Source organism: Trichosurus vulpecula, chromosome 1, assembly GCF_011100635.1.
Source record: "Trichosurus vulpecula isolate mTriVul1 chromosome 1, mTriVul1.pri, whole genome shotgun sequence".
NCBI classification, from domain to species: domain Eukaryota; kingdom Metazoa; phylum Chordata; class Mammalia; order Diprotodontia; family Phalangeridae; genus Trichosurus; species Trichosurus vulpecula.
This window is the reverse complement of record NC_050573.1, coordinates 157,547,226-157,562,290: the sequence shown is the minus strand read 5'-3', so window position 1 is coordinate 157,562,290 and position 15,065 is coordinate 157,547,226. Positions and strand designations below refer to the sequence as shown.

The following is a 15,065-nucleotide window of genomic DNA, read 5'->3' as shown; positions in this document are numbered from 1 at the left end:
AGAACTTCAGATGACATCAATTGTGTTTCTAAATTATTGCATATAAGAATCATTAATCTTATTTGTGACATTTGGCATTTTAAAAACCACTTTAAAGTTATAAGGTATTGAACAATTATATTCAATTAAGGAAATAATATAGTACTTAGTATATGCCAGTCACTGTGTTAAACATTTTACAATAATTATTTTGATTTTACAATAACCCTGGGAAGTGGGTACCATTATTATTTTTCTCTTTACAGATCATTCATTGCCCTAAAACAATGAAGCTATCAGTCTTCAAGGGAAAATGTTATCTACTTTTAACTTTTTATAAAATTTAATACTTATTTTTCTTTAAAACAAATTCTACAGAGTGGTAGCCTAAAACTTACTAAGATATTTCAGAAGGGAATGAGTTCCTAGAATTACCCCAAAGTCTCCGGAGTTCTCCCCTACAATCTTAAAAAGATTAATCTCTAAACTCCTTAATCTGTAACATGTTTTTAGTATCCTACAAACTTTGTTCCTGCAGAAAGCCTAAAGGGAGAGTTAGTCCCGCTTACTGGGACAACTGCTTCAAGTAAGAAAGTTCATTAATCTTTCCTAGTGTTCTAAACTCTTTGGCCACAGATGTTAGAATTTTTTCTTGCTGGCTGCATTTTAAATCTTTCAAGGAAACAGAATCTAGCTCACAATACAAACATGACACAGACATTTTACATTTTACAAAAACACACAGACAAAACAACAAGATAGATACAAACAGACACAGATAGCTTTAACAAAGTGCGCAGTTACAATCCTGACTATACTGATTTTTAATGGGGGCACACAGTTACAGAGGCATGCAGTTTAAAAATAACAGAGGCACAGAGAAGGACAAATTAACAGAGGTGCGTAGTTTAAGAAAGGACATCCTTACCAGAGTGATCCGAGAATAATCAACTCACTGGAGGGGCCCTGGAGCTTTCTTTACAAAGAATAGCAAGTTTGACCAAGGTGGGAACTCAGAGGATTAGGGCAGGGACAAGGGCAGAGGAGTAACCACATGAGGAGGGGCGGGGGTCAGGCTCCAGAGAAATATATCTCTGGTGGCACCTAGTCCACTCCCATTGGTATGAGAGTCTAATGGCCTGATTCTATGTCGAATCCCACTTCTGACACCAATTAATGTCAACCAGACTGAACTATTCTCTAAACTGTGGATGGCTAGAGCTGAACAGTGCAGGCTAGAGACAGGGGAGTCAGGAATAAAACAGAAGTTTAATTTCAAAGTAAGGGAAACAGCTTGCAAGCAAGGAGGGGATCTAGATACATGTGCTGAGGCCCTGCTCCTAGTAGGGGGACCTACTCTAGTGTGGCTGAACTTTGATTTATATATTTGTGGCTAGACAAAGAGTCAAACAATAGTAGTGAGGCATAACAGAGACAATGAAGCAAGGTTGTCTAGTGACAAAAAAGTCTGTTCATATCAGGGCTGTGTGTCTGGTCCTGTTGATGCTTACCCGAGCTCAAGGACCATTAGCTCATCTAGAGCAGGCCTGCACAACCGGCAGCCTGTAGGCTGCTTAAAGCCCTTAAAGGGCAGCTTGTGGCCTGCCAAAGGATTTCCTCTACATACAAAGGATGTTTTCCTCTACATTTTTCATGGGCCATCTGACATCCTTTGGCATGCTTCAAATGGCCTGTGGGTCTCAGGTTATGTAGGCCTGATCTAGGGGGTGAGCACAAAGGATTTGTTATGCCAAGGTCAGATTGCTGGGCCTTAGCTCTGGAAAACAGTGTCTCCTAATATCTTGACATAACTTATGGTATTAAGGAGTCTCCCTAGGGCACTGAGAGCTTCAGGATGCTGTCTATGGTCAGATATCCAATATCTTCTAGAAATGAGAACCAAGGACACTATGACTCCAAGCCCAGCTCTTTATCTCTATTGTGCTCTTTGTCATCTTATAGATGAAGGAATGAAGGCCCAGAAAAGTGAGAGGACAGTTCCAGGACCACCTATCTAATAAGTGACAGGGCTTAAATCCAACTTAGGTCTTCTAACTTCAAGTCAAATTTTCCTTTTATTGCATCATGCTTCAAGGCTAAACAATGGCATGAGGGTCATATCGTGAAGTATAGACTCAAGGCAGTTAGAAAGTTAGAAAGGGAAGAGGAAAACCAGCAAGAGAAGAGGAAAAAAGAGAAGTTTATTTGGTGGAAATGGGTGAAGTGCCATTAAAAATAATAATAGCTAGTATTTTATACCTTTTTTGCAAAGAGCTTTCCATGTATCATCTCATTTGATCCTCACATGAATATTGGGCAGAAAGTACTGTCATTATTCTCATCTTATAAATGAGGAAACTGAGGCATACTGAAGTTAAGTGACTTTTGCAGTGTCACACAGCTAGTAAGTGACTAAGGCAGGATTTGAACCCAGGTTTTCTTGACTCTGCATCCAGTGCTCTCTCCATTGTGCCACCTAGCTACTTCTCTAATGATTGTCTCAGGGCCCACTGATGCTTTAGATTGTCCATAGGTACTTTGAAAACTGGAACAGCTGGGGAATAGGTATAAAAACACAGAGTTATGAACAGATTTGTTCCCATCAATTTTTTTTTCTTTTTTGGAATTCAATTCAGTACAATTCAATTCAAAGAGCATTCACTAAGCACTTCCAATGTGCTATACGCTGGGCGATAACAAAGACAAAAAAAGTTACTCTCTTCAAGAAACTTATCTTCTACTGAAGGGAATGTAGACAAAGTAATGTAAGAGCATCAAGAAAATCGACACTGAGAGACTGTAAATCTCTAGTCCAATGCCAGGGTCAATTTAAGGGTACAGCCCCTCCTTTCAAATGATAGTAGGCTGACTATTGCTTGGAGAGGGTACTAAAATTTACTTGGATGTTGATGGAGAAGTGTCTTCTGTATCAAAACAAAATGTATCAATAAACTTTTTAAATAAAGAGTGACTACACCTGACCAAACATCAAATGGGGCAACGTAGGTAAAGTGTGTTGCAAATATTGTAGAAGTCATCACCATCATTATTATGCAGAAGAAATCTCTGCTGGAACTGGTATAATTTTGGATGTACGAGGAGACTACTTTTCAAGATAATCAAAAGTGGGAAAGATTCTAAAATCAGGGAATGGACAGCCCAGGCTCTAGAGGCATTGTTTCCATGTAAGAGTTGAACAGTTTAATGAAACTAGAACGTAGCCCCATCAAAGCGTCCATGCTTTTCAGAGACTGCACTTTCTGCTGTAGCCGTCCTTTTCTACCAAGTCCTTGTCTACTGGCCAGCTCTGTCAAGACCATTAATCTGAGACCTTTTTCTTCTTCATTTTTGGTTAAGCACCTAAGGACTTTAAACACCGGGATAGAGCAGCTTTCTATCAGCTCCACTTTGCTTTTCCACCATGGATTCAGCTTTAGTACTATAAGCTAAGATGTCACCACTACCTGATAATTAACAGATGCATGATGCCTTTTTTCTAGGGACCTTTGCTTTGACATCATTAATATCTGCCAATGCTGTCGAGCGTCTAGTTCCTCAGGCCAGCCAGAACTTCACCACATACAGCAACTCAGGTGTGCTGGGCTTATCTGATTTTGAGATGCAGAGGATTGGAGTTGCTGCAGCTGTTTCATTCTTGGGAGGAATCATTCAGGTAGGTGGTTTAATTGCTATTAATAACTGCTATTATTTATTAACTCCACACCAGACTTTATGGAGGGATATCAATAATATCTAGCTTTGGTGTTGTTATTCAGTTGTTTCTGTTGTGTACAATCCTCTGTGACCCCATTTGGGATTTTCTTAGCAAAAATACTGGTTTGCCATTTCCTTCTCCAGTGGATCCAATGGATCCATTTTGTCAGGCCATCAGGGCTTAAGTGACTTGCCTAGGGTCACACAGCTAGGAAGTGTCTGAACCCAGATTTGAACTCAGGTGTTCTTGACTTCAGACCCAGTGCTTGTCTCCAAGGCCAGCATTCTATACACTACATCAATTTGCCTCTTAATGCAGCCCATACCTTACCATGATCACATTCCATTCAAGAGGCAGCTGGGTAGCACAGTTGATAGAGTGCTAGGCCTGAAGTCAGGAAGATCTGAGTTCAAATGTGGCTTCAGACACTTAGTAGCTGTGTTACCCTGGGCAAGTCACTTAATTTCTGTTTGACTCAGTTTCCTCAACTCTGTAAATTGGGGATAATAATAGTACCCACCTCCCAGGATTGTTGTGAGGATCAAATGAGATGACATTTACCAAGTGCTTAGCACTTTATCCAATGAGAATATCTGTAAAGCATGACAGATTAAAGTACTTAATAAATGCTTGTTTCCTTCCTCTTTCCTTCTCTCCGGCTCAGAGGGAGTTTAGCTTAGGGAAAGAACCGGGAGAGTACAAGTGGCTTCTATATCTGGAGAATGGAGAATCTTTGATCATGGAAGGCAGAATATTGTTAGTAATGAGGGGAAGTGAGGTATAGATATGGTTCTGGAAGAAAGGATATATGGGGTAAATACAAAGAAAAAGAGAAGGATCCAGATAGTGAAAGGAGCATCTGGGACATGGTAATAGAGAAAGATCTTGGTGGATGGAGACAGCGCAGGGTAGGCTGATAAGTAGGAAGCATTTCAGATTCTTTTGGTGAAAAGGAGAGATGGCTCCTCTGGGTGCCCTCCTTGTCGTTAAGTTTGACTTCCATAGAGGGAAGACTAGGTAAGCTACCTTTTTATCATTATTTCATGCTGTACCCATTTATGTACTTTATGTTCTAGCCAAACTGGGGTATTGGTATTAATCAAGTCAAATCAAGAAGCATTTATTAAGCACTTATTATATACCAGGCACTGTGCTATGTGCTGAGGATACAAAGAAAGGCAGACAACAACCTGAACCAACCCAAAGGACTGAAAATAGCCCCTGTCCTCAAAGAGCTCACCCAAGGAATCTGATCACAGCCGTACCAGAATCTTGTCCTACCTTCCCCTTCCTCTGTGCGTTCAACTCAGACAGCATTCAAGTAGCTACTCTGTGCAAGGCTGTTTGTCATTGTGAAAATGTTGTTGTTGCTGTTTGTCCTTGGCTCTTGAAGAGGACCACGAAATCACTAAGGTGATGCCATGACTTGCAAGTGAACTGGATTTCAGTGAGAGAGGGTTGTACAAAGTCACGGGCCTCACTTTCTCCTCCAGAGACATCTTGGTCCAGTGGCAAGATATAGATCAGGACAACTAGAGATGCCTCCCATGGGGAAAATAAAGAGAAAGAGAAAAACATTCCCTGGCCTCAAAAGTGACTTCCATTTTTTGCTTATGGAAATCTTTCTGTCTTCAAAGCCCAGTCAAGATGCCGCTTCCTCTGTGAAGCCTTTCCTCATTTCTGCTGCCACCTTTTTCCCTCCTCCAGTTGATGACTGCCTCCTCAAAAGTGTTATAGTACTTTGCTTGGATCTTATAACACTTTACCTTATATCATGAAATGTCATATCCTCCCTGATTAATTCAGTTAAACAAACATTTCTTAGAGAGCCAGTGAATAGAGGCAGGCTTTGAAGTTAGAATCACAGGATCAGAGGTTTAGAGCTGAAATGGGGACATTGAATCTGATGTTATAGAAAGGAGACAGAACAAACAGATTAAGTGACTTATCCTGGATCATCCAGCTCGTGAGTCTGTGGTGGGATTTGAACCTAGGTCTTTGGGAATCCAAGTCTAGCTTCGTGTCTATTATTCCATGCTATTTCTACAGGAAAACTCCGACACATATTGGTGGTATGACCCTGGCAAGACACTTAACCTCTCAGTAGTGTTCTAGGCAGTTCTTTAAGACTAGAAGTTAGAGAAAAGCCGATGAACTGCTTTCTTAAAGATAGTTCCTCCCTGAGAGCTCTCTGTGCCCCTAAAATCATCCATCTAACCCCTCACCTAAATACTTCTTAAGCACTTCCTAGATTCAAGACCACTGTACTTGGTACTGGGAATCAAATGCAAAACAGACAAAAACCAAAGGATGCCTTCCTTCAAAGAGGTTACATTCTATTGAGAGTGTCCAGTACGAACACAGGTGATTAAATATAGTAAATAACAGACAATTTGAGAAGCGAGAGAATGCTAACAAATGGGAGGTATCTTAAGAGGTTTTTTGTGTTTTTTTCCTTTAGTTTAAGAAAAATGTACTAGTCATCTGATCTAAGTTACTTGAGGAAAGGAATGGTGCTGTCTTTTTCATCTTTTTATTCTTGATGTCTGTAACATAAGGAGGGGAAGGAGGGAACAAGCATTTATTAAGCTCCCACTATGTGTCAGGCACTATGTCTAAGTAGTTTGCAAATGTTATCTCATTTGATCCTCACAACAATCCTGTGAAGTAGGGGCTGTTATGATTCTTATTTTATAGCTGAGAAAAACGAGCAGACAGAGGTTAAGTGACTCGCCCAGAATCACCTAGTTAGTAAATGTCTGAGGTCAATTTGAAATCAGATCTTTCTGTCTTCAGATCTCTCTGCCCAGATCTCTCTTCATTATGCCAGCTAGGGCCCTTGATAAATGTTTCTTAAGTGGAATTGAATTGACTAAGAAATTTTTATATACAAGTGAATATAAAAATTTGGTTTAGGAAAAAAAACCGTATAATCCATTTATCATGAAGACAGCACAGCACATTGCTCTGGTGTCAGATGAACTAGATTTGTTGTACACATATTGATTGCCTGAACAATCATTGAAATACTTCCTTCAATATCTTAATGTGAGTAGTTCCTTCTAATCAGCTAATCAGCATGAAAACCAGATAAATGAACTTCTCTTCTTCTTCTTCTTCTTCTTCTTCTTCTTCTTCTTCTTCTTCTTCCTCCTTCTCCTCTTCCTTTTCCTCCTTTTCTTCTGCTTCCTCTTCTTCTTCTTCCTCTTCTTCTTCTGCTTCCTCTTCTTCCTCTTCCTCTTCTTCCTCTTCCTCTTCTTCCCTTTCTTCTTCCTCCTCCTCTTCTTCCTCCTCATCTTCTTCCTCCCCTTCTCCTTCTCCTTCTCCTCCTTCTCATTTTTATTCTCCTTTTCTCTTCCTTCTCCTTCATCTCCTTCTCCTTCTTGTCCTTGTTCTCCTTTTTCTCCTCTTCTTCCTTCTCCTCCTCCTCATTCTTCTCCCTCAGATATATTCTATATGGGAGATTTTGGCAGCCAGCTGAGTTTCAGATAGCCAAGACATTACTGAACAACATAAAATTACTTATAAGGTTTAAAAGAATGTAAACTCTGAAGGACAAAAATAGTTGAGGACCATTCAAAATGGAGATGGATGGGAGCAAAAGAATTCTTGCAAAGAAAGGAAAATTGTGATTCACACAGTGATTCCATTTGACTGTGAAATATGGATAAAGGGACTGATGAAATACAGATATTATAAACACTTAATAAATATTTGTTGGATTGAATTTAAAGATATTCTGAAATAAGATTAGAGGAACTCAAGACTGGACAACAGACTTGCAAAAAGATCAAATGATGTCCCTGCTTAGGCAACTGACCAGACCAGAAGGCGTAACAGGTATTTTCCATGGCTGATGTATGTGCTTCCCCGAAACAACCATCCGTTGCCTGGGTAGCCTGTTAGCCTTCATCTTTTTTTCTTTTTCTTTTTTTTCCAGCACAGATGATGTAAGAATATTCTGGGATTTATGTAGGCAGTCTTGGCAGCTCTTTCCTCTTTACTTGGACAGTATGATATAATTTGAGTCTCTCCAAGAGATCTGGCATCTGCCTCCATCTGAGAATTAATTTGCCATGTGAATTTAGTGGGTCAGACATGGATAGGTTGCCTCAGATTTGGAACTGTTCTGCTTCAGTTTCTGTTTGGTTCTAAAACCCCTCTGATTGACACAGAGATAATATACTCCTACATCTAATAATTCCAGTAGTCCAAAATATTAAAGGATTGTCATTAAGCTTTGACATTTTTCACTAAGATGGTACAAAATAACAAACCAGAAAGATGAATTTAAAAGGTACTGTCTTAATCCAATGCCCCACTTGATGTGAATTGCCCAGCACTATTTATCAAATACACATTGGTCAAAGAAAAGAGTAATTGTTGGGGAGAAAAGAAAAGGAAAAAAAAATAAATGCTCTCTCTGTATGCTTTCTTTGAAATTACATATGCTTCAAATGAAAATGATACTGAAAAGCATCATACTTCAGATTAAATGTGATGACGAATCTTAGCTCTAGAGGAATGAAACATACCCCTATATTCTCACGTGAGAGGTGGTGAACACCTGGTACAGAATTATGTATATACTACCACGTATGATTGCTGTGACAGTTGATTTTGGTTAATTACTTTTTGTTGTTATGAAGGAGGGTTCTAATTTGGTGGGGGAGAGGGTATTATTGGGAAATGATAATGGTTTTTAAAAAGAAGCACTAATAAGACATTTTTAAAGGAACAAAACTGCATATACGGAGATAGGTTTACCTAAATAAGTGTATACTTTTCCACCACATAAGGTTTATATTTTTGAAATGTTCCCCACCAACTGGACTGGGCAGAACACTAGAGAATATGCTGTGGGAAGAAATCCAGCACTGGCAGGGGGCAGGTTAGATGACCTAATATGTCTTTTCCATCTGTAATTTCTCTTTGAATTTGTAATTGTGCAAAGTCTGGACCTTTTCCCCTTTCTCTAAACCATACTAGCAGTTTCAAGATGTAGGACTTTGTTCTGAAAGATCTCAGACAAGAAAGACATATTACCAGTAAAACTTATTTAGTGACTTTTTTCCCAGGCATTCTCATTCCCATGAATGAAGGGAACCACAGCTGGAAACAGTGTAGAATCATCAAGATTTAATGCTACTATCTATTCCTTTACATAAACTTGGAATTAAAATACTAATGGTGAGAAATAAAAAGGGAAATTTAGAATGCTAATAATGACTTTTCAGAAATCGTATCTTAGATTCCAAGGGTTAAAGGTGCTGGGATCACCAGATAAAGAGAGGGACTAATTACATATGATATTTCAATAATATAATTCAGTTTCCAGATCTTTTAATTATAAGAAAAATATGATCCCAAGACTTATACGTCCTGTCTCACAGTTTTATCACACAGCTGCTTTCCTTAGTGCTTAGCTCCACCTCAGGATATTCAATTATACATGGAAGAGTTTGCAGCCAATTTCAGAACAGATGGCTGGACTCTCTCTGACCCTCAAGCTCGTCTCTCCACAGACAACTGGGACGCTTTAAGTCCTACGAGCCATTTCCCTCATTGTAATTCTCCTTTCATGTCTGAGAGTTTAGATGGACATTATGGTAATGCCAGATTTAGAAAACCTGCAACAGCAGCAATGACCACAACAAGGGTAGTAATAGCAACAGCTAGCATTTATATAGCGCTTTAAGGTTTGCAAAGTGCAGCTCATTTGTAACTTATTTAATCCTCACCACAACCCTTGAGGTAGGTGCTGTTATCATCCCCACTTTAGAGACGAGCAGACTGAGGGTAGAAGAGATTGAGTGACTTGCCTGGAATCACACAGCTTCGTGAGTATCTGATTGGAATATGAACCGAGATCTTCCTGACTCCAAGTCCAGTTCTCTTATCTACAGCATCTAATATTTATAGTATTTGAAGACCTGAGTTCAAATATGACTGCAGACACTTTCTAGCTGTGTGACGCTGGGTAAATCACTTAACCCTGTTTGCCTCAGTTTCCTCATCTATAAAATGACCTGGAGAAGGAAATGGCAAACCACTCCAGTATCTTTGCCAAGAAAACCCTAAGAGTTGGACACTACTGAAATGACTGAACAATAACAACCCAGGCTTGTTGTGAGGATCAAATGATATAGTAAATGTAAAGCGCTTAGCACAATACCTGGCACTTAGCATGTGTTGTATAAATGCTACCTGGCTGTGGTTGTACCTGCCTTGGAGCCTATGGCTCCAAGCCTGCCATTTTCAAATTGGTTTATTTTGATTGTTCCTAAAGCATTGTATTATGTGGGGTTTTAACTGGGTGGTGAAAACACTTCATGTGATATGATAGTGATTTTTGGAATGGCCATGATGTCCAGTCCTTGACTGGCTCAGTTACAAATGAAATCATCAAGTTTATTTAATTTATTGTTAATTAATTATCATTATTGTGTGTTATTGTTTATAATATATAATTATAATTATGTATTATTAATTAATTATTAATGTATTAAATACTAGGCAACCCACTTACTATGATCAACAAATTCAGTTGACATTTATTAAGGATCTGCTATCTGTAAGGACAGTGGCACTATATTAGGTTGTAGAATACATAGGACATAGAATGCACAGTCTAATAGGTGCCATAACACATGGAAGAAGCATCTCTGCCACTTTATAGCAATAGCTATTAAGAAAATAAAACCTAATATGATCTTATGCAGCATGAAGAGAAGTGTAGCATTCAAAAAGAATGCTGGAACAAGTTACTTGCCCTTCATCTGAAAAATGAGGTGGTCTCTGGTCTCTAAATTTATAATACAACTATAATATAGCTACTATATGATATAATATGAAATGTAACATAAATAGAATGGGACAAGTGCAGAGGATGTGTACAGAGTGCCAGCAGAGTTTGGAGGAAGAAGAGATTACATCTGACTATGGGTAAGAGGCTCAGAGAAAACTTTGTGGAGGAGTTGGGGTATGAGATTAGATGAAAATGACAGGTAGAAATTCAACAAGTTGAAATGCGAGGGTGTACTGTGGGGGCAGGAGAGAATGTGCTGGCAGTTAAGGTACAGGGTATGGTATGAGCAAAATGCATGACAGTGATAAGGGGTGGGTGGTGAAGAATTAATGGAACCATTTGGCAAGAGCATAGAGTACCCTAACCTCCCTGGCTTCCTTTAAGTCTCTCTAAAATCCTACCTTCTAAACAAAGTCTTCCTCAACCCCTCTTAATTCCAGTGCCTTCCCTCCTTTAATTATCTCTGATTTACCCAATATAAAGCTTGCTTTGTATATATTTGTTTGCCTGTTGTCTCCCCTACTAGAATGTAAGCTTCTTGAAGGCAGAGATTGTCTTTTGCCTCTTTTTGTATCCCCAGTGCTTAGCATAGTGCCTGGCACATAGTAGGTATTTAATAAATGCTTATGTGTGAAATAAGACTGGAAAATGCCTCTCAATGCCCCAGTAACCCCAAGCAAAATAAATTGGCCTGAAAATGGTCATTTTAATAGCCATCTGTAAACAAGTGAAGTCATTTATTAAACACCTACTATGTGCCAGGCACTGCTAAGTGCTAGAGACACAAAGAAAGGCCACAACAGTCATCGCTATCAATGAACTACAGTCTACTAATGGTGATTAGTTACTCTCATTTTACTTCATTTTTTAACTTTAATTTTCTTTTTCACATTAACATTTTTCTCCCCTCCTTATTTCCTAACTCTGTTTGTGAAATTTTCTAGCATTTGGGATGGGGCTGGGATGAAACTGTAAACAGTATTCGCTAACCATAGTTGGCATCAGAACAGCGTTTTAGTGGAGGCAATTTAAAACAAATAAAAAGTTCCTAGTCGCTGAATTATTTTATCCAAGAGTTTGGAAATCTATAAACAGTAGATTCTGCAGTACAGGATTCTATGTGCTGTTCTTTGAATTAACTGACTGGGGGCACCTTTTGCAAATTAAAGTTATCAAATACATGGCTATATGCCATACTAAAGCATCATAGTATTTAGAGCTGTAAGGGGCTTTAGAAATCATTTAGTCCAGCTGCCTCAACTTTAGAGATGAAGAAACTGAGTCCTAGAGAAGTAAAGTGAATTGTTCAAAGTCGCGCAGCAAGTCAGTGGCAGAGCTATGCTTCTAACCTAGGTCTTTGGACAACAAATCTAGCCCTTTCCCCACTATATCACATCGCCTCTTGATCCAAGACTGTTTTCAAGATCAGTTCTCTGTTTTACTCCATTGATTCACCTCACCCCATTGGCAAGTTTGTTAAAGGGGAGGGGTAATTTTAAAAAAAGGCCCAGAACTTACAACCTCTTAAATTTATGACCTTGCTTATATGTGAACAGAGTGTGGAGGGCCAGCATCTGGAGCCAGTGAGAATTGGATATGAGAGTCTGAGGAGAGATGTTGGGCCACATCTATAAATCTTTTGGAGAAAGAATATAATGGCACAAGAGTCAGGTTGGAAAAAGTTGTTTCTTTGGGACAGTGATAAAATGAGGTACCCATTTTCTGGGTGACAAGATCAGAGAATTCCTTGTAGTAGATGAAATATTCAAGATTCTTACTCCCCTATTTTAAACTCTTTCAAAAATGGGGATACAGTATGAATGAATTAACTTACAAATAGCTTTAGTCCGTATCATTTGGTGAAGAAGAAAAAAGAAGAGATATATCTTTATAACATTCCTCCAGGATCCTGAAGTGTGCTCTAATAATTGGTGTGGATGGGACAATGTATTTTCCTTTCATAGGACATTTCCCCTCTCCCCAATTACTGGCTCATGGAGTTGAAAGTAATTCAGGAAGATCTGGGTTCAGCTCTCACTACCTTTGTAACTTTGGTTAAACAGCTTAATGACTCTGAGCCTCAGTTTTCTCATCTTTAAAATGGGGATAATTATAGCATCTATGTTATAAATTTCTTGTGACAAATTACATAGTTATGTAAAGCATTTAACAAACCTTAGAGTGTTACAACTATCTTAAATATGTATACATGTGTCTACATGTATATATATATACATATACATATATATACACATATACATACATATATATTTCTATTTATACATATATACATATATATTTATATTTATATATATGTTTTCTCATTTAAGACTCAATTCTGGGAGATAAATGCTATTATTTCTATGAGGAAGCTGAAGCAGGAAGAGGGTAAATGACTTGCCCAGGGTCACACAGCTAGAAAGTGACATAGATAGGATTAGAACTCATCTTCCAGGCTTCCAAGTCCAGTGCTCTATGTACTGTGCCACCTCCTAATAGTTATGAGCCGTACAGGTTATATGGGATAAATTAAAAACCAAGCCAAATAGAAACAACGTAGGGCTTAATTGACTCTTTCAGAAAATGCCCATGTACAACTTCCTAGGCCAGATATGCTTATAGGTTTCGAATATTACTGATTGAGGAGATGCAGAAACCTACTAGACAATAAGACGTTAATCTTTTCTGTATTCCTATACAGTAGCTCATATTCAGTTTCTACTATATCCATTTTACAAATGGAGTACAGGATGGCAAGATGGCAAGAATATTGAGCTAGGAATCAGGAGAACAAGGCTGTACTCCTGGCACTACCCCAACTAGAGGGGTGACCGTTGGATATCATGGATCCCCTGTAGTTTTCATATCTGTAAAGTGGAAAAGTTGGACTTAGAGCTGAAAATGCCATACTTCCCTTAGTCTAGGCATATTCTGGGCCACATTCTCAATGACTTAGTTCCTTCTTAGTTTTAAATTAAGTAGCCTTTGAAAATTGACTTTATTCATTGAGTAGAAATAGAATTCATAGTGTTTGCTGGCCGAGGATGGGTCCTTAATGGCCGTTTTTGAATATGGATATATTTACTTGCTCATAGACTACATAACAAAATGTATTACTTTTTCATTAAGTCAGAAACTATTGATTAAGTGCCTGTTACATACTAGGGCCTATACTAGATGCTAGGAATCCAAAGACAAAGTGAAACAGTCTTTGCCCTTGAGGAACTTACATTCTAATGCTGGAGACAACACATGCCTATATAAAAGGATACAAAATAGATAAAAACAAATTCAAATTAAGGCACTAGTAGCTTGGGGGTAGGCCTCATGTAGAAGGTAGCATTTGGGCTGAGTTTTGAAGGAATCCAGAGATTCTTTTTTTCTTCTATCTATCAATTTTTAAAACATTAAATTTACTTATTTATTTTTAGTTTTCAACATTCACTTCGATAAGATTTTGAGTTCTGAATTTTCTCCCCCTTTCTTCCCTCCCTCCACCCCAAGATGGCATACAATCTGATATAAGCTATATATGTATAATCATATTAAGCACATTTCCACATTAGTCCTATTGTAAAGAAGAATTAGAATCAAAGGGGAAAACCACAAGAAAGAAGAACCCCCCAAAAAAGGAGAGAGCAAATTGTATGCTTTGTTTTGGAATTGTCTTAGAGCCTTGCATTGCTGAAAAGAGCTAAGTCTCTCAAAGTTAGTCCTTCCACAGTGTTACTGTTGCTGTGTGCAATGTTCTCTGGATTATGCTCACTTTATTCAGCATCAGTTCATGTAAGTCTTTCCAGTTTTTTTTGAAGTCCTCCTGCTCATCATATCTTATGGAACAATAGTATTACATTACATTCATATACCACACACAACTTGTTCAGTGATTCCCCAGTTGATGGGCATCCCCTCAATTTCCAATTCTTGGCTACCACAAAAAGAGCTGCCATAAATATCTTTGTACATGTGGGCCCTTTTCCCATTTTTATCATCTCTTTGGGATACAGACCTAGAAGTGGTATTGCTGGGAGAAAGGGTATGCACAGTTTTATAGCCCTCAGGCATAGTTCCAAATTGCTCTCCAAAATGGTTGGATCAGGGGAATCAAGAGATTCTAAGAGAAGCAATTGAGGAGGAAGTACATTTGCTTTCCAGGATTCAAGATGGCTGATGTAAAGACTTAGAAACTTGAGATGGATATCCTATGTGAGCAAAAAGGCTGGACAGTAAAGTCCAAGAAGGGAATAATCATTAATAGGCTGGAAAGGTAGGTTGAATTCAGCATGTCAGTGTCTTTGAATATTAAACAGAGGATCCCAGATCCTTCAGACAATAGGAACCATTAGAATTTCTTGAGTAGGGAGAGCCAGGGTCAGACTCATGCTTTAGGAAAATCACTTTAGCAGCTGCATTGAGGATGGGTTGGAGAAATATGAGATTTGAGATAGGCAGACCAGCTAAGAGGCTATGTCGGTTACATGATTGAGAAGTAACATGTGCCTGAACTAGCATATGTCCATAGAAGCAGATAGAAGGGAAGGAATGCACCAAGATCTGGTGGCT

At 38.7% G+C, this 15,065-nt stretch overlaps 1 protein-coding gene across 5 annotated transcripts in view; it reads left to right on the top strand.

Annotated features, from left to right (window-relative positions):
- The window catches only part of SLC26A7 (solute carrier family 26 member 7), a 278,008-nt gene that overhangs the window by 108,887 nt on the left and 154,056 nt on the right, over nucleotides 1–15,065 (top strand). For all 5 annotated transcript variants that reach the window (XM_036741696.1, XM_036741699.1, XM_036741697.1 and 2 more), the window contains exon 4: nucleotides 3,480–3,652. In XM_036741696.1, coding sequence (XP_036597591.1) covers nucleotides 3,480–3,652 — 173 coding nt within the window. The remainder of the gene's footprint in view (nucleotides 1–3,479; nucleotides 3,653–15,065) is intronic.